The sequence below is a fragment of the Strigops habroptila genome, chromosome 3 (genome assembly GCF_004027225.2).
Source record: "Strigops habroptila isolate Jane chromosome 3, bStrHab1.2.pri, whole genome shotgun sequence".
Lineage (NCBI taxonomy): Eukaryota > Metazoa > Chordata > Aves > Psittaciformes > Psittacidae > Strigops > Strigops habroptila.
Genome location: NC_044279.2, coordinates 47,771,694 through 47,793,449, shown reverse-complemented (window position 1 = coordinate 47,793,449; position 21,756 = coordinate 47,771,694). Strand labels below are relative to the sequence as shown.

At 39.2% G+C, this 21,756-nt stretch overlaps 1 protein-coding gene across 6 annotated transcripts in view; it reads left to right on the top strand.

Annotated features, from left to right (window-relative positions):
- EEA1 (early endosome antigen 1) overlaps nucleotides 1-21,756 on the top strand; it is an 86,846-nt gene that overhangs the window by 11,208 nt on the left and 53,882 nt on the right. For 4 of the 6 annotated variants that reach the window (XM_030477945.1, XM_030477947.1, XM_030477944.1 and 1 more), the window contains exons 3-9: nucleotides 9,251-9,378; nucleotides 14,024-14,078; nucleotides 14,211-14,276; nucleotides 15,113-15,152; nucleotides 15,989-16,096; nucleotides 16,183-16,304; nucleotides 17,909-18,064. In XM_030477945.1, coding sequence (XP_030333805.1) covers nucleotides 9,251-9,378; nucleotides 14,024-14,078; nucleotides 14,211-14,276; nucleotides 15,113-15,152; nucleotides 15,989-16,096; nucleotides 16,183-16,304; nucleotides 17,909-18,064 — 675 coding nt within the window. Of the gene's footprint in view, nucleotides 1-9,250; nucleotides 9,379-14,023; nucleotides 14,079-14,210; nucleotides 14,350-15,112; nucleotides 15,153-15,988; nucleotides 16,097-16,182; nucleotides 16,305-17,908; nucleotides 18,065-21,756 lie in introns of those variants that run through there. The other 2 variants (XM_030477949.1, XM_030477950.1) reach the window with 2 other exon arrangements.

The window sequence follows — 21,756 nt, the reverse complement described above, 5'->3', positions numbered from 1 at the left end:
CTGCAACCTTGCTTGTTAATTTACAAGGGTATTTCTGCAATCTCACCACACCACCCTTGCCTCTCCCTGTGAAGCATCTGAACACCCTTATGGAAAACTGTGTGAGGGATCTGACCTGATGCCTTGTAACAGTCCATTCACATGTCGTTATGCAGCTTATTCCTCTGTCGCATGAAAGGGATACCAAGAGTGCCTGGAACACACAGTGTGCAGCATGGTGCCAGCTTTTAAAGTGTGATTTCGATTTGTTTATTTTCATGTTCTTAATAACTGTTCCTTCTTGCCTTCTCCATGATATTCAGATGTGTTTTGAAAAAACTATCTTTCCAAAAGGGAAACAGACCTTACTTTGGTGATTGTAGAGAACTTTCAGCATAAGAATTTGAACAGCGTTTGATTCCAAATCTGCTTTTTTGTCATTATTAGTTTCTTAAAAACAAATATACATTTCACAGGGCTTCATCTGTCCACTGTGTATGAAAGTGTGTGTTACTCCCACTGATATGTCTGAACATTACCAGAATGAGCACACTGAGACAGAAGGAAGACAGGAGCCTCGTGACCTCCCAGCTGTTACTGTGGGTCTTGTTTATTTTGTTTCAATAGCTTTGGTAATGGGCTGCTTTAAATGAACCTACATCTTTTCTTCTTGTTTGGGTGTCAGCTTTTTAAATTGTTTCTTTTGATTCCTTGCTGAAACATAATTTGACCTCTTATGCATGATTGCAAAGTATACATTCAGCAGAAGAATTAATCTATATCTAGTTTTCTGATTTGCAGTTGTCTCTCACGTGAAACATTTGTGGTAATTGGGATGCTTGCAGTCACCAGTGTATTCTTTTTGAACATATATTCCTTATTATCTGGTCACAATGCAAGCACCTTACTTGAATAAGCTGTGACTTACCAGTGACATACTGTGGCATTCCTGATGAGATGGTAAGGGTAGATTGTGGGATGTGAGCCATCAGAGACGATTTGGTTACCTGAAGAAGGTACTCTCTTATTTAAGCTGGGTTGTGTTTAACATAGTTTCATTAAGTTGTCTGTGGGTTCTTGCCCAGTTTGTTTTTCCATAATCAGTTACTTGTCAGTACTTTTTACTTGTAAATAGCTGATTACAGCTTTTGAACTTGATAAAACTTGTGGATTTAGTATAGCACATGAAATGCAAATTCAGTTGTTACTAGCTGCTGCTAGTTCCTGTTGCTAAAGTTGTGTTTCTTGGTACAGTGATTCAGTAAGTATCTGGAAGAGATGAGAAACAGATTTTGATCTTTTAATGTATCAGCATCCATAGAAACATTGACAAAGTGGGGAAATCTGTTAATCTCTATCATCAATGCTAGTATGTAAAGTTTAAAATACTTCACTACTGAGAAGCTGATGGTTTGTATTTGTTAATAGAGAAGGATAGTTTGCATTTGCAACAAGATCCCATTGTGATTCTGAAGCAGCAACACAGACAGGTCATCACCCTTCATTCCATCTTTGGCATTTCTGGGACAGCATTACAACAATAATATAATGTTATTAATGTCATCTTATTTAGCAAACATATGAAACATTGCTGACTTTGGCTCGATTAAACTGGTGTTTGGTTTTCTGTTGCTTGTGGATACTACTGTGGAAAGTTCAAATACATTTTCTTGGAAACAATGCTCAAGAAGCTCCTGAATTCAGGGTTTTTTTTTGTCAGTGCATTCTCCTCAAACATGGAGATAGGATATGTTGCAAGGCCAGTGTTTGGTCACACTTTGTGAGACCTGAAAAATTTTGTCACTTTGTTGACAAAGCATTAGTACCTTGCTGTTAATTTTGATAGTAGTTTTCTTCACTAACCTGTCTTCCACTGATATCTCCTCCCTGCTGATGAAAATTTTAGTAAGTCAGGTCTTCGCCCCTCTGTTCTCCTTGCTCTTCCCTCCTCTCCGTCCTCCATGCAGTGAGAGTTGGTCTTGTTCTTCAGTCATGGGCATCTGCCTGCAGTTTCTGAAGGTGTCTGATGTCGTATTGTGGGAAAGGATCCTCGCCACTTGTACACAGCCTTATTTATGGGCTTCCTCTTAAACAGCTCTCTGTGCAGCCCTCATTTTTCAAACTAGGGTTTACACCTAGCACTGATGAAGCCTTAGACAAAGGCTTATTCAGCTGCAGGAACAACCACCAAAATGTTGGCAAGTGTGTCTGTCCATATATAGCCAACTTGGTCAAACAAATGCTGTATGGAAGTCACACACATCACTGCATTCCCAAACAGGGACATTGTTCCCCAGCTTTCATGTGTACAGTGGCGTGACTAACATAAGTTGTGTGGCTTCTTCTGTTTTGTTTTAATTTCCTAAAGGAATTGCACATTTCTAAACTGTGTCCAGCATTTCCTGACTGTCTCTGGACTTTCAGGACATCTAAACAGTGAGTCAGTTAGAGAGGCTTAGTTTCAGATTTCCCTTTCTGATTTCTCCTGAGGCATCAAAAAAACCCCACTGTATGGTACTCCCGCAATGTTTAGAATATAGTAGCTGTTAATATCTATTGTCTTATCTACAGCAAGGTTAAATGTAAGGCAATTTTTGCACAGTTCTTTTGGGTAGTCTTCATATTTTTCCAGATGTTTAGTAAATATGTATTTCTTAGCTAATATAAGCAAGATAAGACCCTGATGTTTTCTGAATAGGCTTTTTGTAGCTAGGTTGCCTAGAGTGTAAATTGGCATATTGCACCTTCTGTTTTTATGGATGCCCTTGGAATGTTGCAGACTGGTTTTGCACAGAACATCATGTCAGTGCTTTAATGCTGATATTTTATTCTTTTTCAATTGCTTCTCAAATTAGACCATAGTCTCTGTTTTCACCTCAGTGGTACTTTCCTGCTTTGCACAGGAGCAAAAATCACTGGTTGAGCTACATTAGTACCTTAATTTGCTGCAACATCTGAATGATACTAAGAGAATGAAGAATTAGAGATACTGGTTTGGTTTGACTTGGTCATGTGTTGTGACTTTAAGGAGTAGAGAGTCCACTGGATTAGAATTCCTAATTCGTGACAAAATTGTAGTCATGTAGGTTGTGTCAGAATTACAGTCTTACTCATCAGTAGTAATAAAACCAGAAGAAAACTGAACTAGAAATTATGTTGGTTCTATTCTTCTCAGGAAGAATCCAGCTTTTTTTCTGGGAAGACATTGAGTCTGCAGTCTGGTGTAAAATAAACTGTAGCAAAACACCTTTTTTATCTTTTTGTCTGGAAAGTTAAATACTTGTAAAATTGAAATGGACTGCAGGTCTTAATTATATAAAACATGACCTTTTTACCTACTTTTCTAATGATTAAATAGAGGTGATATCTGAGGAAGCTACTGTCATCTTACTATTAATGTAAACACAGAGGAAAGGGCTTTTTCTGGTGGAAGGCATGGAAAAAATGTCAACTGCATTTTCCTTTTAACAATATATAAAGGGACTGACCTAATTTATTTATTCTTTAACTTAAAATACATTGCAATTTTTTTATTTATTTTTTTTTTATTGGTATGTAAGACTTCTGAAATAAATGATGAAATGTGGTCTTGCCATTGCTCTCTAGGCAGTTTAATCTGCCTCTAAGGACTTCATGAGGATTCAGTTAGTTGGTTTGGTATATATTTGAGAAAGAAAACTTGGAAACTACTTGATACATCTTTTGGCTCTGAAACATCACTATGTTTCTGTCCTCTGACCCTAAGTATATATAGTTCCTAATCTTCTGTTGTGTAAAATGTTTCAGCTTTAAATCACTGTGTAACTGGAGAGTATCTGAGTTTTAGTTTAGACTTGATGTTTAAAGATGATCTTTAAGGTCCCTTCCAACCCAAACCATTCTATGATTCTATCTTGTGTCAGGGGAGGTTGTGGAGGTTCACCTGCGGTGGAAAAAGCACGAATGGTAAATTTAGAAGTTTTCCAAATATTCATGACACACAAACCCTGAAATTAACTCCAGAAAAGTGTTTTTGTGCCTCTGAGCATGTGAACATACCATACAGCTCTTGAACTTACTTTCAGTTTTTAAGCACACTGGACTTTATTCGCAGCATATAGCTTATTGTACCAAGACAGTTGTGAAAGAGTTGTTACTGCAAGTGTGGATTCTGAGACAGAGACAAGCATAGATCATGGCTGGAAGGTGTTACAGCTCTGGGCTTGAATCTGGGCTTGCTTTTTGTTCATGCGGCTCACTGGAAGCAGGCTGTAGGCTTGAGTGCTGGTCCAGGATTTCTGGAAGGTCAAAGATGAAGCCCAGAAGCTCAAATTTATTTAAACTTAAAGCGTGGTCATGTGAATGTCAGGCACATTAAGGTGCATACTGGATTGGGCTAAGCTGTTCTATGGCATGTATATGGTAGAATAGTCAGTAATTTTTTCCGTATGGTAGAAGTATCGGTTATACTGAAATTCTGTGGGGTTTGGTTGTTTTTTTTGTGGGCTTTTTTTTTTTTTCTTTTCAATTTTTTTTGTTCACCACAGTGCTTTACTTAAAATTTTTTCCAAGAAGAGTTTGTGGAATAAAATTGACTTCTCAGTGGAAAACAGTAAAGTTCCTTGGTTCCTTAAGCTTGACTCATGACATAATTGCTGGAATAAAAATTCAAGATGTTGCAGAAGCTCTTTTTGCATTAGCAAGTGGAGCTCTGTGTGTGCTATCTGTGCTATATGTCTTTCTACCACATACAGCTGTAGATCAGCAGCAATCATAGCAGCCTAAATGGGACCACTTGTTCAGTTCTATGCAGTATGAAAATGGGATTGGAGAATAGACTACATAGTCATCAGATAGTTCAAGAAAACACTAAGGAAGCTGGGTAGCTATGGCTGTGACTTTCAAACTTAAATAGCATACCTATTTTCTTGGACTCCAACTACATGAGCAAATCTGAATTCCATCCTGTAAGAACTGTTTTGCCCATGGGACTGCCCTACAAGAAGTGTTGTCATCTTTCTGCCAGATAACTCAAGTTTTAATTTGTGAAAAGGGAGCTTCAAGTAAAGTAAAGTAAGCTATGCTTTCAGTCATGAATTACTTAGATTTCCTATTAGCTTTACAAAGACCATTTCATTAAAGCTCGGGGAAAAAAGAGCAGTTGGCAGATGAAGACAAATTTAATGCATATATTTGTAGGCATCTCAAGCTCCAGTTATTCATGATGGAGCCCAGGGACCTGTTATGCTGACATATGTGTATATATTATACACATTTGTTAGGTCAGCTGACTAGTGTCTTGCTCTGTTAACTGTGTTAAGTAGCTCTGCATTGGTAGTGATTGTGGAGTGGAGACCTATGTGTAAATATTTCGTTATTTTTTTAAACCTCAGGCGGGAGCCCTCAGCCTGTTGAGGGAGTATCTTTGAAAATCTTCAGTCTCTGCTAGTGAGTAAGGAAAATGCTGCATTTCAAAGTGTTGTCACACTACACAACTCTATTAGACCAGAACAGGGAGGAAAAAAACATTGCAAAGAAGACAATATTCTGAGAAGGCTGAAATTTTTGGAAATACATTTTTGCACCCTGCCCCAGATGTCCCCCGCAGTCCTATAGAGTAATACAAGAAGAAGCAAGAGAAACAGAATCCATTCAGTTCTATACATTAATTTTTCTGTTACGTAAACTATTTCTGAATCAGTTATAGTCTGAGGATTAGAACGGCTCTGGTAGCCTGCATTTGGGCTGGTTGTATACTATGTGCCTGTGAGTCTGTGCCCCTGCTCTCCCTGGGCAGTTTTTTGATGTGGGAGGCCAAAGTTCTTCCAGCAGTTAATAGCCCTGTAAATTATATTGGTACAATAAAAATAAATATGGTAGTTCTTGTGGCAAGACTTCCCTTACAGCGTTGCTTTTAGCATCCTGGCGTACTTCCCGAAGAATGCTGTATTAATGATTTGTACAAATATTAATGTTACCTGAAAGGAATAATTTACCTTTTATGCCTTTTAAGAGAGAGAGCACTGAGAAGCTTAACTTTATCAGGCCTGAAAGTAAATCTTAACTATTAGACAAAAAATAGCTACAAATGTTCTTCTAGAGGCTTATTCATAAGTCTGTCTTGAGAAAGGCAAGTGCTTCCACAGAGTCCAAGATCTTTGGTGAGATTTGTCATTATAACTCCAAGCTGAGGCAAGACACTTTCCTACAGAATTCTGTGTAGCAATTTCTGTTCTGCTCTGAGTGAAACGGGTGTGTTTTGGAGTCTTTGCACTGAGGAAGCCCTGTCCCACGATGGACAACATGGTGCTGTTGGTACTAGGTGCTTGGTACTAGGCATGCATCACAGGCGTCCATCTGAAAGAGAACCATTTCCTCCGGGGTCAGAAAATGTGAAGTTGAGCATGCCTCTCGTTCTCATTGGCATGCCTTGACCACTGGGCCAGGGGCTATTTTGAGCTGTAAATTGTGTGCTGACTCCTAGTGGCTTGTCTGTGCATGCGTATGGGGTTTTGGTTTGGACTCGTCGTCTCTTTTACTGTTCTTGCTCTGTCTTGTTTCAGAAATTCTGTGGTGATCTTAAGAACTCTTTCCTGATAAAAACTTGTGCATGTGGTGGTTGTGGTTTTATTTTTGTTTTCCATTAACTGACAGGCATCTGCAAAAAGCTTTGAATTTGATAGATTGTAATTTCCTGGTGAAAAGATTCCTATTTGTATAAACAAAACCCAACTAATCATCACCTCTCTCTTTTTAGGCTCTTTTCTCCCTGTGTAAACAAAAAGATAAAGCTCAACTAGAAACATCAGTTAGGAAGCTGTGGCTTACAGTGCAGCACTGCAGGGGCTATAAGTGATGTCTTTGCTTTTATTAAATGAAGAATATGAAATGTCTTTCACTTCTCTGTGGCTGTGCTTTATGCAAAGTAATTCCTAAATGCATTCTAAAAGGAACATACTGAGTGTCTCTTGGCAAATACAGCCTTTTGAAAAGTATAACTGTGCATGTTTTATGTGGTAACTTCCTTCAAATACGAGAACACTGCTGTCATTGCTTCTTCTGTAAAGGAGTCTGTTAGTTAAGGGAGCCAAGTATAGGCTTACTGGAAAGGACACCTCAGCTCTCTCAAGCTGTGGTGACCGGTGTTACATTCATGGATGTAACTGTGCAATCTCCTCTTTACCCAGGGCAGGCATGGTCCCCACATAGGAGTAGCTTGCACTTGATATAAATCCCTGCAAACCAACAGAAATGCTTACAAGATTTAAGCATCTTGGACTATCACATTTCTTCCCCTCTCCCTTCTCACACATTTGTCTTTAGAGTAGTAAAATACACTTCTTGCATATATTTTCAAAATTCATCTCAAGATGATGCTGAGAGAGGTAATTTTATGGCTGTATTCAATTTTTTTGTTCTTTTTTCTTTTTTTTTTTTTTTTAAGAGAGAAAACAAGAGACGCATCAGCCCATGTTCCTGAATAAAATTGGCGCTTGGGGCTAATAATTGCAGGCCCAGGAAACCTTTACACTTGTGTCTGTAACTGTCTGGTGCCCAGGAAGATCCTGATGATTCTGATTTTTTTTTACTCTGAAGAGAACTGAACTAATGCTGCTGACATCAGAGTTGACATCTGAATACTACCAGCCCGTGAGATGCAGCTGGGTCCTGCATTCATGCAGTCTAAGGCTCTGATGTGCTAACAGCAGTGCCTGCAGCTGTAGGACCCAGTGTTCCCGTCCACCCTGGCTCTGCACAGGAAGGGTGACATTTTCTATGGTGATGATGCCCCGTTACAGCAGGATGACATCTTATTCTGTTAGAGCTTGTGCATCAGACCTCTAGGAAATGCTCAGCTGGAGTAATGGTGTCTATGAGAGGTGTAACCCAGTGCTGACTTCAACAGTACCAGGTCCTCAAAAAGTGAGGCCAGCCATGGTCATGACAATGCCAGTGGAGCAGCTTGGGTTGGTGGATGATGCACTTTTTATCCCCACCTGAGTGAGAGGAGGGGGGTTTCTACCATAAAGAGAAGGTTTTGTCCATGCTTCCCCCCTCTGCTGCTGACAGCAGGTCTGCCCCCCCCAGAGCTCCAGTCCACCCTGTGGCCTCTCAGCTGCAGCATGTTCCCTTGGCTCGGCAGTTCCGCTCTGCCTCTGGCCTCTCATCCTTGCAGCAACTGTGTTCAGATCTGCCTGCCTGGGAAATCTTGGGCTGGCTTTGCCTAATAGTTGAGATGAATGATTGCTGTCACTTTGGGCTAATTGCACAAGGAATCTATTCTTTCCTCTTCTCCGGGGCTCCTCTTTCCGCAGAATAAAACCCAGCCACAAAAAAAAAAAAAAAAAAAAGAAAAAAAAACCAACCCCAAAAAACCACAACAAACCCCAAACAAAAACCCAAGCAGAGAAACAGATTTTGCCCTTTAAATGGGAAGAAATAAAGGACAAAAGGAAGGAGAGGCCGGTGCAATTTTCTACACTTGTTCTTTCTAGATGCACTTACTCGTGCTATGAGGAACACTTGCTTTTCTCTGTCAACAGCAGACCTTCCCATGACTGGGAAACTAAATATATCACTGAGAACTGCTTGGTAGCAGTTCATCCTAAAAGGATGCTGTTGTACTGTCATTGTATGTGATTGACTGCTTTCATCTACTAGGAAAACTAAGTCACTTGCTTTTTGACCCCTCCTATGCTTCATTGCTGTTGCTGTTTGCCAGGGATCTCGCTCTGGTTCTTGTGCTCAGAATGACTGTCACTGCCATCATATGATAATGGTATCAGATAAACATTACTGGAAACCTAGTAGTTTAACACATTTTCTGTAGCCGTTTTGGAATGCGCACATGTATGTGAGTTAAATGTTTGGTTGTTGAATTCTTAGAGTGGACTTTTGTATCTCGTTTTTTAAGACCAATCTCCACACCCTACCTTCTCTTTGAAAGAAGAATCAGATTGTATGGAAAATTCTTTTCTTGGGGGGGGAAGAAATTGTAGAGCAGTCTTTATGAAATCACTTTTAATTTTTCTAAATAAAAGTTTTGTTGCTAGTATGTAATATTGTTGGGGAAAAACCCACTGAATAATGGAATATGTCTTTAGTAGGCATTTTCTAATATTTTAATTGCCAAAACTGTTATCGGAGCATGAAATAATTAGGATGAATTGAATGATTGTATTTGGTATGTTTTAGATACACAAACAAAATTTACAATTCCGTGTAAAAATAAGATGGAAAAAATAAAAGTTTACTTCTCACCTGTTTGTTTTTGTTTTCCTTTTTATAATAGGGCTTTATTTGTCCTCTCTGTATGAAGTCTCATGGATCAGCTGAGGAGCTGTTCAAGCACTATGAAGCAGTTCATAATTCTGGCATTGATTCAACTCATGGAGGGGAAGGTCATCTATCACCGGAAAGGTGAAACAGTACTCATTTGTGCATGTGCTTTCATGTCAGTGTTGAGCTGCTTCTAATTATACTGAATGCTGTATTAATTTGAACACTTAGTTATGTACCCAAGTATTTAAATGTTCATGCCCCGTTTCCAACTGCAGTTAAAAAGCTGCTTGAAATTACATTGGCTGATACTGATCTGACAATAAATGAAAATAAATGAAGTTCAACCAAGCCAAGTGCAAGGTCCTACACCTGGCTCAGGGCAATCCCAGGCACAGCTGCGGAGAAGTGATTCAGAGCAGCCCAGTAGAGAAGGACTTGGGGGTGTTGATTGATGAGAAACTGAACATGAGCCGGCTTCAGTGTGCACTCGCAGCCAAGAAAGCCAACCGTATCCTGGGCCGCATCAAAAGGAGCGTGACCAGCAGGTCAAAGGAGGTGATCCTGCCCCTCTACTCTGCCCTCATGAGACTCCACTTTGGGTACTGTGTGGAGTTCTGGTGTCCTCAACATAAAGGACATGGAGCTGTTGGAGCAAGTCCAGAGAAGGGCCACAAGGATGATAAGAGTGCTGGAGCACCTCCTGTATTAAGACAGGCTGAGAGAGTTGCGGCTGTTCACCCTGGAGAAAAGAAGGCTGCGTGGAGACCTCCTAGCAGCCCTCCAGTATCAGAAGGGGGCCTACAGGGATGCGGGCGAGCAACTCGTCATTAGGGACTGTATTGATAGTACAAGGGGTGATGGGTTCAAACTTAAGCAGGGAAAGTTCAGGTTAGATATAAGGAAGAAGTTCTTTACAGTGAGGGTGGTGAGGCACTGGAACAGGTTTCCCAAAGAAGCGGTAAATGCTCCATCCCTGGCAATGTTCAAGGCCAGGTTGGACAGAGCCTTGGGCCACATGGTCTAGTGTGAGTCATCCCTGCCCTTGGCAGGTGGGTTGGAACTAGGTGATCTTAAGGTCCTTTCCAGCCCAAACCGTTCTATGATTCTATGGAAACCAGATACACATGTTTATATTGTTAATTAAGTCACCTGTTTCTCATGCAGGTGGCAATGCAATATTACAGACTGGAGTGATTTTTAGGAATGTGGCAGAAAAAATACAGGTTCCTCCTAATTTCTGGCATAGAGCTGAAATTTCATCTTTTGAGGGTGGGGAGGACAACCCTGAACAGAGAAGAAACATGATTTTGTCCCTGGGTATTTAGTTTACCTACTGGGTAATTACAACATCAGTATTTGCCTAAATAGTTTTATGTATTACCTAGTTATTTGCCAATCTGAGAATTTTTTGTCTCTGTCACTAATTCTCCTTCTGTCTTCCAGAAACTCCATGCTGGTCTTCAGAAATCTTCTCTAATTTATTTTATTTGGCTGTTTGATCAAAACTGTATTGTTAAATATATTCCTAGGAAACATATCAGGTAGCAGGAACAGATAATGTCAAACATTCTCCAGAAAAGTTTAACCAAGTAGTTGGCCTGTGTTGGTTTGGGAAGCTTTTTCTTAGGGGTAAAATTTACGTAGGTTTCCTTTTGCTTCTTTCTAGTTCTTTCTCTGTTCAGTGTTTATTTTGGACTGCTGTAAGTGACTGTCCATGCTGCTGTATTGTTACTGCCTCCCAAACTCCCTTGGCTTGTACGCAGCAGTGTCAGAGTGAGCAGCTACCTGTGGCATCGTTCAGCAGCAGACATACACACTGCACGACCCCACAGGTGATCATCTGTTAAACAGAGCAGGCTTCTGCCAACGCTGGGAAGTAAATGGTTCAAATGTGTTGTCACTAGTAGAAATGTGACCCAAAATGATAATTACATTGAAAGAAATACAGATATTTATGTAACTAACTCAAGAGAGGGTGGTTCTTTGGTGAGAAAGGAGTGTGGAGGGTAACCTGTTTCAGTTGTTATTCCAGTGAAGATCCATATCTTCCCAGTATTGTGCAAAGCTGTCAAGCCAGTAAGAGCCAGCATTAGTAGAGATCTGGTCTTCATGCATGGATGGGCCCTTCCCTGTGGATAGCTGCCTTCTCTCCCAGCTGCTGCAACAAAAGAAATCAAAATTAGTCCTAAAAATTCACATTAGTACAGGAGAAAGTGGTAGGGTACTAATGGGGTTGTATTGGGTTTCCTATATGCACATTTATTCAAGAATGAGTGTTTCTTCTCTGTCTAACTTAAGGCTTTTTGGAGTGATATAACTTAGACCTGAAATGATTCTCTTAGTAGAATAATAGCTTTCACATGAGGGAATTATTGGTAATAACTATACTGTTTATATAGTTTATGAAATATTTATTTTTATGCCTGCAAGTTTCCAATGTCAACCAGATGTTGGCTCGTGAAATTTATTTATATTTTTCCTGGCTCTTGGCAGTTTAAGGACAAGTGATTTTGTTTTCTCTAATGTAATTGAAAAACTGGACAAGGTCAGGGAGTTTGGATGGAGTGAAGGGAGTCTGGTGAGAGCTGTTGTGTAACACATGACTATTTCTTCCTATTAGTGTGGTATTCTTTAATGTTTCTCTGTTTCATGCTTGCTTGAGAAAATCTCATTCAACATAAACATGTTTTTCCAAGACTTGGAATACTGTGTTAAAGAAATATTGCAGCCTGCATCAGGGAGCCACTCTGTCAGCCACCTAGGAGTGAAGCTTACATGTAATTCATAGTACCAAGACTGGGAGCTGAAATTCCTTTTTTAGTAAATAGAGAAAGCTAGGCACTGTGAATTACCTTGTGTCCTCTTCCTCCAGTAAACTGCCACGATTATGTGCCAAGGGTAAATCATGGAAATCTGCCCCAAGCGGTTCAACAAGGCCATTGGTACTCCATGCTAGGATGGAGGCACTGGCACTACAAATGGAGAATGGAGTGGAGCATAAGGAAAAGTAGTAAGGTTTTGCCAGATGGTGAGGGTCAGATGTGCTGAGGAGGAAGGGATTGTAGCAAGCCTAGCAGAAAGAGAGATTTGGTGAGGGTTTGTGTGACAGTAAGAAAAACAAATACAGTTTTTTCTACTGTGTCTACAGTGATCCCTTTCACTTTTTTCACCCATTTTCCACTGGTCAGTTAAAATGAATTTGGGTTTCATCTTAAAACTGTGAAGCAAAACTGTGTTGGGAATACGAAGCGAACTGCTCTTTTCCCTTTTTCCTCTCCTCCTCCTTCCCACCTACTACAAACTGTTTTATACAGCTCAAAACCTTTTATCTGCTGCAAAGACCAGAGCATCTTAAATGCTTTAGTATTGCAGATCTGGTACATGTTCAGCCCAGCTTCAATACAGTTAACTGTTTCACCTGCCTGAGGTTTCGTTTATAATCTTAGGTGTGAATATTATCCAGTTTACTTACTCATACTGATGAGAAAGCTGCTCCATCTTTGCCACCCACAACCATGTATGGGTTTTGGATTACAGCTACACCTGCCTCAGTAAAGTTGTGTTTGCAAACCTCCAGTGAGTGTCTCAGGCGGAATAATGTGTAAATAGCAGAAAATCTTCCTCTGAAAAAAATTAGCCTCCCAATATCTTATGTTTGTTTTGCCATTAAAATTGTTCCATCTTTGAATTCTTGTTTCACTGGTTCAAGTGCGTGTGTTTCACTTGCTTCTTGATGACCCTGACCTGATGTTAACACGCTAATGTAGATTGAATCTATACCTTCCCAGTTCAGCTAAGGAATAGCTTGCTTTGTTGTTTTGTTTTTTGCCTTTTTTTTTTTTTTTCCTCCTAAGTATGAAATAATTTAAAATGACAACTGTGAAGGAGGAGATAATGCAGTGCAGCAGCAATAAAATTGCATGGTATAAAACTGAGAGAGTTTGTTGGCATTGGCACCCACATACATATACTCTGAGGAGTTCTGTGTACTCCTCAGTCTTGCCACTGTACAAACAATAAGAAAGGATATGTTTGCGTTATTTTAATGACCTGTGCATTCTAGGTTTGGAGTGGCTGTATCTCAGTAATGCAACATCATCCTTGCATGTATAGTTGTGCAATTCTGTAAGGAGACTAAATCAATTAGTTAACAGTTGTAGCCTTGGATCTTGTGTTCTTGCGTGGTTGGAGGCTTGAGCACGAAATTTGGGAATTTAAAATCCCAAGGCTTTAAAAATTCAGACCATTAAGTGAATGTGTCTTTGGGGCATACAGAGTTGCTGTGTGCATGAAAAATTATGTAACTGCATATTTCAAAAGGAGTGAGATAGCACGCTGTCTTTTAGCAGTGTTCCTTTACGTGATACAGGAAGTGAAGGGGAATAAACCTGTTCTTTTCATAAAGAAGCATGCAAAACAGTTAAATGTCCCACTGTATAGCTTTGCCATTCTGAACTCATGATTAAGCTGATGCACTCATTTAGATTTACACTGTGTTTTAATGAGACTTTTTGCATATCTATTTCTTTACTTTTCCAATTAATATGTTTAGCATTTTTCAAGTGATGTGCAAAGTGAACGAATAAGTATCTATTAATCTGGTTTATTCCAAGTTTCAAAAAATCAAAAAAGTAACTATTTATGTTTATTATTTTTATTATTATGTTTATGTAGTACATGGCTATTGCTCCAGTTATTTAATATACATTATAACCTGTATGTAATTGACAACATATAACCACTGCATATTCATTTTCTCCACTCTGTGGATGTATTTATTCAGAGATGAAGTATCACTGCTCCGACAAGAAGTCCAAGACTTGCAAGCTTCACTGAAGGTTGGAAATGTATTTTAATTGCACTTGGTTCTTTGTTTCAAATTGCAAAATGTTCCACTGTCTTAAGCAACGAAATTTACAGTTCTCTCTCCCCATCTCCCTTTTTTTTTTGTTTGTATGTCTTTCCTCCAGGAGGAGAGGTGGTATTCAGAAGAGCTGAAGAAAGAACTAGAGAAATTGCAGGGGCAGCGGCAGCAAGTAATTGCTTTAAAATACTTGAAGCAGGTTTATCATCAGCATTGACATTGAAGATTAATACCTTATTTGTAAGGCACGTGGCCTGATTTAGTTAGTTCTGTAATTTGAATATTGACATGTTCTTGAAAACAAAGCTAGTTATACAGTTGCATTGTGGAGAGGTATTTAGAAATATGAAGAACAAAGTCAGAATAGATAATGATTCTTCCATACTACTCACTGCAAGTCCGGTTCAGACTTTTCCTTCTGTTGGGCTTATTCAGAGCTCAGTTTATTAAAGCAAATAAACCAAATGTGCCATTTCTCTATTATGAGAAGGGTGATGAGGTCTTTCTTGTAAGAACTTTTGGAGAACAGTAGTTTGATGTCACTGATATCCAAATGAACTGAACAAACAATACAAGGCAAATGCTGGTGTGTTGTGCCTTAAGGAAGCTCTTGCTTCTTTCATTACTGTGAGCTAATTACGTACTGGATTGTTACAAACCTCAGAAATTGCTTTCTGACAGAATGCCTTCTCAGAATGTATTTAGTGATATCTGTAACCTCTGTTTTTAGGGCAGATTTCAATATTGAGGAAAGAGAGGGGGAGGGGACTGTTCCTGGTGTCTTGCAAGTCTGTAACCCTGATAGTGTAGTGATATATGAAATGGAAAATTATCTTGGCCTTTTTCAGTCTTTGAGATATAACTGTTTGAAATTGGGTATTTTAATCTGCTTTGCAGTATTTGGGCATGGAAGTTTTTATTTCCCTGTCTTCCAAAAATGGGGTGAACTTTGGTAGTAGTAGTTTTTATTCCTTCTGTCTAATGATGCATTTATTCTGTTTTCTTAAGGATTCTAAGTCTGATGGATTGACAACGGCTACATCTACAGGTGGCTACCATTTTATTATATTAATTTCTGCACTGTCTGGGATTCCTGATTTTTTTTCAGTGTAGCTTTTAGGTTTATGAAAAAGCATTTTTGGTAAATTGAAGAGCTAGAAAGCTGGAATGGTACAATTACTGGAAAACAAGTTCATTGTAAGTGCTTGAGATAGGTAGCTCTTGATAGGCATAGTCTGAGGAAATAGTTCTAGAGGCTTGGGGTTTGTAATTTCTAGAAATGAGACAGAAGTTCTCCTGACTCTGAAAGCAGTGCTCACAAATAGTTTTGGGCATGTTTTTCATCATTTCATATATTCAAGCATTCAGTACAAGTCTCTTGCTGAGAAAGACTATGATTGTTTATATTTAAACTATAGCACTTGTGAGGGCTGGTTTTATTTAGTGTTTTTCTGTACTCATTGCTAGCAAAGTAAACAATGGATCTTTCTGTTTATTTTTTGTTTTGCAGACCAATACTTTTTGCTCTGTATTCTTCTCCATGAGTCACTCATGGAATAGAATTTTCCTTATGTGTGCATAAAGCATCTGACTGATCATGATTAAAGCTTTTAATCACAGTTTGGGGCTCACAATTTAGCAGCATGTTGCTATTTGTGACCGGTGAAAACCAATACATACTTAATCCTGCAGAGTACTCGACTAGTGACAGGTTCCAGCATCATGCTTTTTAGATATTTAACTTCAGTAAAGTTGTTCACTTTGCTAAGTTAGTTGGATGTTAAGTGGATTTGGATTACTTATTTACATGCTGTGGTTCGTTATGGGCATAATTGTATTGTCCTAGCTCTTCTGAAAATAATACTGTTCTTTTTGTGGAAATAGAATCGTTAGAACGGCAACTAGAAGAGATCCAAGTAGAAAATTTTAACATTAAGCAAATGAAAGACTTATTTGAGCAAAAAGCGGCACAACTGGCCACTGAAATTGTGGGTAAGTATATTAACGTGAGGTCTGATTCTGTTTTCTACTTGTGCAACTTGGGCAAGTGATCACTTATTCAACTTCCTTCTTATTAGAACTTAAATCAAAGTATGATGAAGAAATCAGCCTTCGGGAAGGTGCAGAACAAAAAGTGACAAACCTGACACAAGAACTGCAGAAGGAGAGAAGTACAGTGGAAGATTTAAAGACAGAGCTGGTATTTGCATCACACTAATGTTTTTGTTATTTCCCAGTCCAGGGAGGGGTATACTTAAAATGCTTGCAAATGCAGTTTTAAAGCAGTTGAACTCTGTTGAACTTGGACATGTCTGCTTGTGGGCTCAAATAGTTCACCATTGTTTCTCATCTGTTTCACTGACCTACATTTTCAGTGTTTTTCCAGTAAGGAAATACATGTTGTTTCTGACTCATGTATTAAAATTTACCCTACTTTATATTATAGTCTGCTTGTTTGATGCTATACCCTTCAGCAGTTTTGCAGGGTATTACACACATAGATGTGCTCTGCAGGCCTGTATTTGGATCATGCCATGGATGACTTCCGCAGCTGTCTTTAGATCACCCTTTTTCCATGAGGTGTTACGCTCTGGCTGTCCCTGGACAGCTGCATGCGTAAGAAGTGAGGTGTTTTGTGACATGGTGGCTGAAAGGCTGGCAGCTGTCATCACCATGCCTATGTTAATATTGTCCCCCTTGCACTTGGCTGATAATACCAATGTGGGTGTATTCCAGGATTTTGTCTCCTGGTGACTTTTATATACAGCCGTGGCTCCAGGGAGCCAGTGACACAGCAGTTGCACCACTTCTGAAGCAGGTGTGAAGGGGACTTCCTGGTTTCTTCCACTCATCCCCTGCTTAGACTCTGGAGGAAAGTAGGGCTCATTTATCCCCCTTTTTCCCTGTAGTTAGCTGCCCTGAAGGGCTCATGAGTTCCTCTTGACCCTGCCCAGCCACTGGACCTATCCATTCCTCTCTGTTTAGTTGTTTCTCATTTTCCTTTCTTTCTCCTGCATTCTTACCCTTTTCCTGTACGTTTGCTGTTCTAGATGCCAACACTCCTCTTCTCTGCTTTCTTTGGTACCAATATTGCCTTCCCTCTCCTTTCCCTCCATAGCTTCATTTTGAGAGTCATTATGGTGTTTTAAATGTAATTGCCAACAGATTTTACCTATGGGTCTGGTATAAGGCATGTCTGACAGTACTTTAAAGACATTTCCATTTTTTTTGTCTGTTCTTGTGGTTTTTTTAAATAGTTCTTGGAGACAGAGGCAGGATCATTATAAAAGTCTGTGTAGCACTGGATTGTGTTGTGTCTCAGTCCTGAGATGGGCTTGTGAGTATTACAGCAGCAAAGTATATACAGTAATCCATTCTGTAGATTGGTGGAGTCAGTACAGCCTACTTCTCAGTGAATTGCGACTTCAGATAAATTTCTTGCATGGATTCCCTGTCATTTTAGTGTTTTTTCCAGGGAAAGTCTTCCTCCTGTACCTAGTCATCTACCTACATAAAAATTACTGAAATATAATGTTTGAGACCTTTTCTCATTTGTCAGATTTCATTGAAATCAATCAACAAGTTCTAAGTTCAGCAGGTGAGAACTGACAACCTTTGGGAGTGCTAAGTACTTTTTCTGTGGTTCTGTTTTTGTGTGGTGTTTGTTCTTTTTTCTCAGCTGTAATACTGTATATGTCACCTTGTGTATAAATTGATGATTTAAAAGATTTTTAGAGATGACATTGACACTGTAAGCATGTCTGCCAACAGCATGTTGCTCACTGCTGCTCTGCAACTTTTCAGCTACAAAGGCCTGGTGTGGAAGATGTAGCCGTCCTGAAAAAGGAGCTGGTCCAAGTTCAGACGTTGATGGACAAAATGACACTGGAACGTGAGAGAGAATCTGAAAAGCTGAAAGACGAGTGCAAGCACTTGCAGGCAGAGCAGGCTAACTCAGAGGTAATAATCATACCTTAGGTGTGTGCCAGCTTTACCATGATTTTCATAAAAAATGGAAAATATTAATTCATCATAATAAAAAGGCCTCTTAACCAAATCTTCTAACTTATCTAATAGAGATGTTTCTTCATTACAGTAAATTCCATAATTCTGTCAAAAATGTGTCTTTTCTACAAAAGCCTCCATGCTTTTCCTTGCAAAACCTTTTCTTGGCATAAAAAGTTATTTCAAGAACCCAGTAGCAGAGGAAGAAGCCTTCTAGTGGAGCTGTGGTCTTTCTACTGGGAAGGAGAAGTAAAGCAATACCTGTGTGATTTGAAGACTTGTTTCTCTTACTGACCTACATCCAGCCAAAACCAGTTGTTACCGAAAATGATGGGTTTGGTTAGCGTTTGAGTTGATGTGCCTGAAAATGGATGCTAGTGTTAAAATACATCAAAGAGAAATTATTAAGACAAGGCAGAAAATAATTTCAGTATTCTTATAGGACATACATAATTCTTGAGTTTCCACAAGATTTAAAAGTCTCAGTGGATATTGTAAACTGGTTTTCTTTTTTTTTTTTTTTTCCTAGTTTTTGTTGTCAAATGGGAGACTGTTTTATACCTATTATTTACTGTAGGAATATTTTGTGTGTAAGGTACAAATCTGTTCTGCACAGTTGCCCCCCACCTCAGTCCACTCCATAATGGGCTCCAAGTGTTGCCTGTTGTCAAGTAGAGCAGGAAGTGAGTGACTGACAGGCCTCACCATGTCTCAAGGTCACGATGTCAGGATGTCACCTGTAATCTGTTCCCAGGTGATACCACCTTTCCTCTCTTTGTTGCTGCAGTCTAAAGGTTTAAAGTGTAAAATAAAATCTATTGTTCTCATGTTAGATTTATTTTTTTAATATTTTTGTTTTCTCCATATTATGCTGGTTTTGAACTTTAACATTCATTACCTTTGAAAAGGATCTTAACTGTCTACTTGAGTTGCAGAATATGCTGATTTCTTCAGAAGTACTTTGTGAAAGCTTGTCCTGCTTTGGCTGAGTCAGTGGAAGAAGGTTTAAATTGCTTATGGGCGATTTGAAAGCACTTGTCCATGTTCATTGTTCTTGCATACAGAATTATGATAACTCAGTGTTTAAGGAGGCAAAGCTAACTGCCTCTCCCATAGCAAATATTCAGTTTTCTTGGGTTTGGTTCCTCTGCTTTTCCACCAGTGAACACTTCTGCTTCCATAAAATGCAACATCTCTGACTTCGATCTTTAAGAGTGAACCTTACTCCTCAAACTGTCTCAAACGGGAGATTTAGGTTAGATTTAAGAAAGAAATTCTTTGCTGTGAGAGTGGTGAGGCACTGGAACAGGTTGCCTGAGGAAGTTGTGAATGCTCCATCTCTGGCAGTGTTCAAGGCCAGGTTGGATAGAGCTTTGAGCAACCTGGTCTAGTGGAAGGTGTCCTGTCCATGACAGAAGAGTTGGAACTATATGATCTTTAAAGTCCTTTCCAACCTTAAGCATTCTATGATTCTGTGATTCCAAATCACTCCTGGCCTGTTTCATGTTGTTTACCATGACAGTGAGGGAAATTGCTGACAGAGATAATAGCAAGAAATCCTGGTAAAAATACAGTATCACTAAAAAGGCTTTTGTCTGACATATGATTTATTTTACCGAGGAGTTGGTAAATCCATACCTTCTGAAGAATTCTCTTGCTGGGTGCTGTTGCACTTCACTGGCAGATTGATTGGTGCAGTTTCATGCATGGATGACTTGACAGTGTAACAGTCTGCACTGAAGACTGTCAGCTGTGTTTAAGACCTTTTAGTTTTTAAGACCTTTAGTTTAGACCTTTTCTATCGTCCCACACCAATACAGCAGTACCAGCAAAACTCGTCAGCACAGGGCTGTGGTCCGTAGTGAAGTGGAGGCCTTGCAGCATTCCCCGGTTTACATGAAGGAATGCCTAAGATTTCTGTAGGGCTCCTAGTATCCTCTGTCCTGTTAAGATTTGCAGGTGTGAAGGATTTCTTGTATATTTTTATTCCGGGCTTTCATGTGCCCTAGATTTCGTTTTGACTTTGTTCATTTGCACTGCAGAGCTTTAGAGAAGCGCTGCCTGCCTGGCATTATTATGAACTCCTTAAGGCTTTCCCTTCTGCCTCCCCTCCCAGCAGATATGTTGACCTCCAGGAATTGTTCAAGGGCACAGTATTGTACTAAACATGAATCTACCATTGTTTTCAAGTTACAATTATGTGTGCCGAGAGCTTCATCAGATGTGAAAAAAGGAATATCACAGTTGGAATTATGAATATAATGTGGTTATGTGGCCATGTAAGTTGCTGCATAATTACAATTTGGTTTTAACTGTGAGATCCCACAACTATGCTGCGGAATTTAAATTTCATTTCAAAATCCTGTCCCTCTAGTCTTGTGGTTTTGGGTATTTAGTTTTCATGTAAAGATAAAATGACATAGAGACAGGGGTGTAACAAAAATCTTTCATCTTAAAACATCCTCACAGAAGTGTGAATTGTTTGTGTTCCCCCAAATTATGTTTAAGTTTTGATATAACTAGCCATTTTAAAATGTAGCTTCAAAGTACAGCCTTTAACAGGAAAAAAGACTAGTGAAGAAGGTTTTTTCAGTACTTTTGGAAGTAAGAGCAGATCAGGGAGAAGGCTGCATGATGCCCCTAGCTGTTATGATGTGTTCACATAACAATTCTTACATGTAAGAAAGGATTATAAACTACATTACAACAATTATAATAATATCAGATGTCTGTGTAGTATCATCAGTATGTAGGCTGCACGAGAGAAGACGAAATTGCTGTGTGGCAGAACCTGGTAAGCAGTGGTAGTCTGATTCTTCTCAGAAGTGTTACTGTCTGCCTAATTGCAACATGTGGCAACAGTAGCCCAAAATATATTCAAAGTAAAAGCTTTTCTGTTGGTGTAAAGGGACTGATTAGATTTTCCGAAAAAATTAAAATTACTCGAAGTCATAGTGGTGAAAACTGTTCTACTTTTCTTAAAAAACCACATTTATGAAAAATGTTAGCCATAAGAAAACAAGAAATGGAAGTCCTTCATTGGCAGAATGGGTACAGTTCTGGTCATAAAAGTTTGGCCATGTTTTATGTCAGCTTTGCGCTTTAAGAGCTCCTCAAGGGCTGAAAGTATAAAGTGATTCTTACTCCATCCTTGGCTATTTTGCCAAGATGGCTGAGGATACATATATTAATTCTGGTTTCCAAAGTGAGATGTTTTTAAAATAAGTCAAATTTATGGCATGGGTGAAGACAATAACAAAGATAATCTTTATCCTATGTGAGTATCTTCACATGCTGCAGGAGGGGAACGTGAAGAATTGTATAGCTCTACAATTGTCGCCTAAATGTATTCATTATGGTTGGGTGTTTGTGCCTTATTTCAGGGTTGAACCTAAAACTCTGGTGTGTGTATCTCTCAGATGAATGTTCATTCTGAGCTATTCTTTCCATGTTTAGTTTTTTACTCTATTGACTCCTGCATAGTAAACATAGGATAAAAACATCTGCACTGCTGTGGAGCTAAGCATTTCTATGAATCTCTGCAGATTGGGATTGTTAACTTGAGTGTTCACAGAATTAAACAAGATTAGTGGATGAAATTATGGGTAAATTTAATAAAGCCAAGACTTTTTTTTTTTCCCACTAAG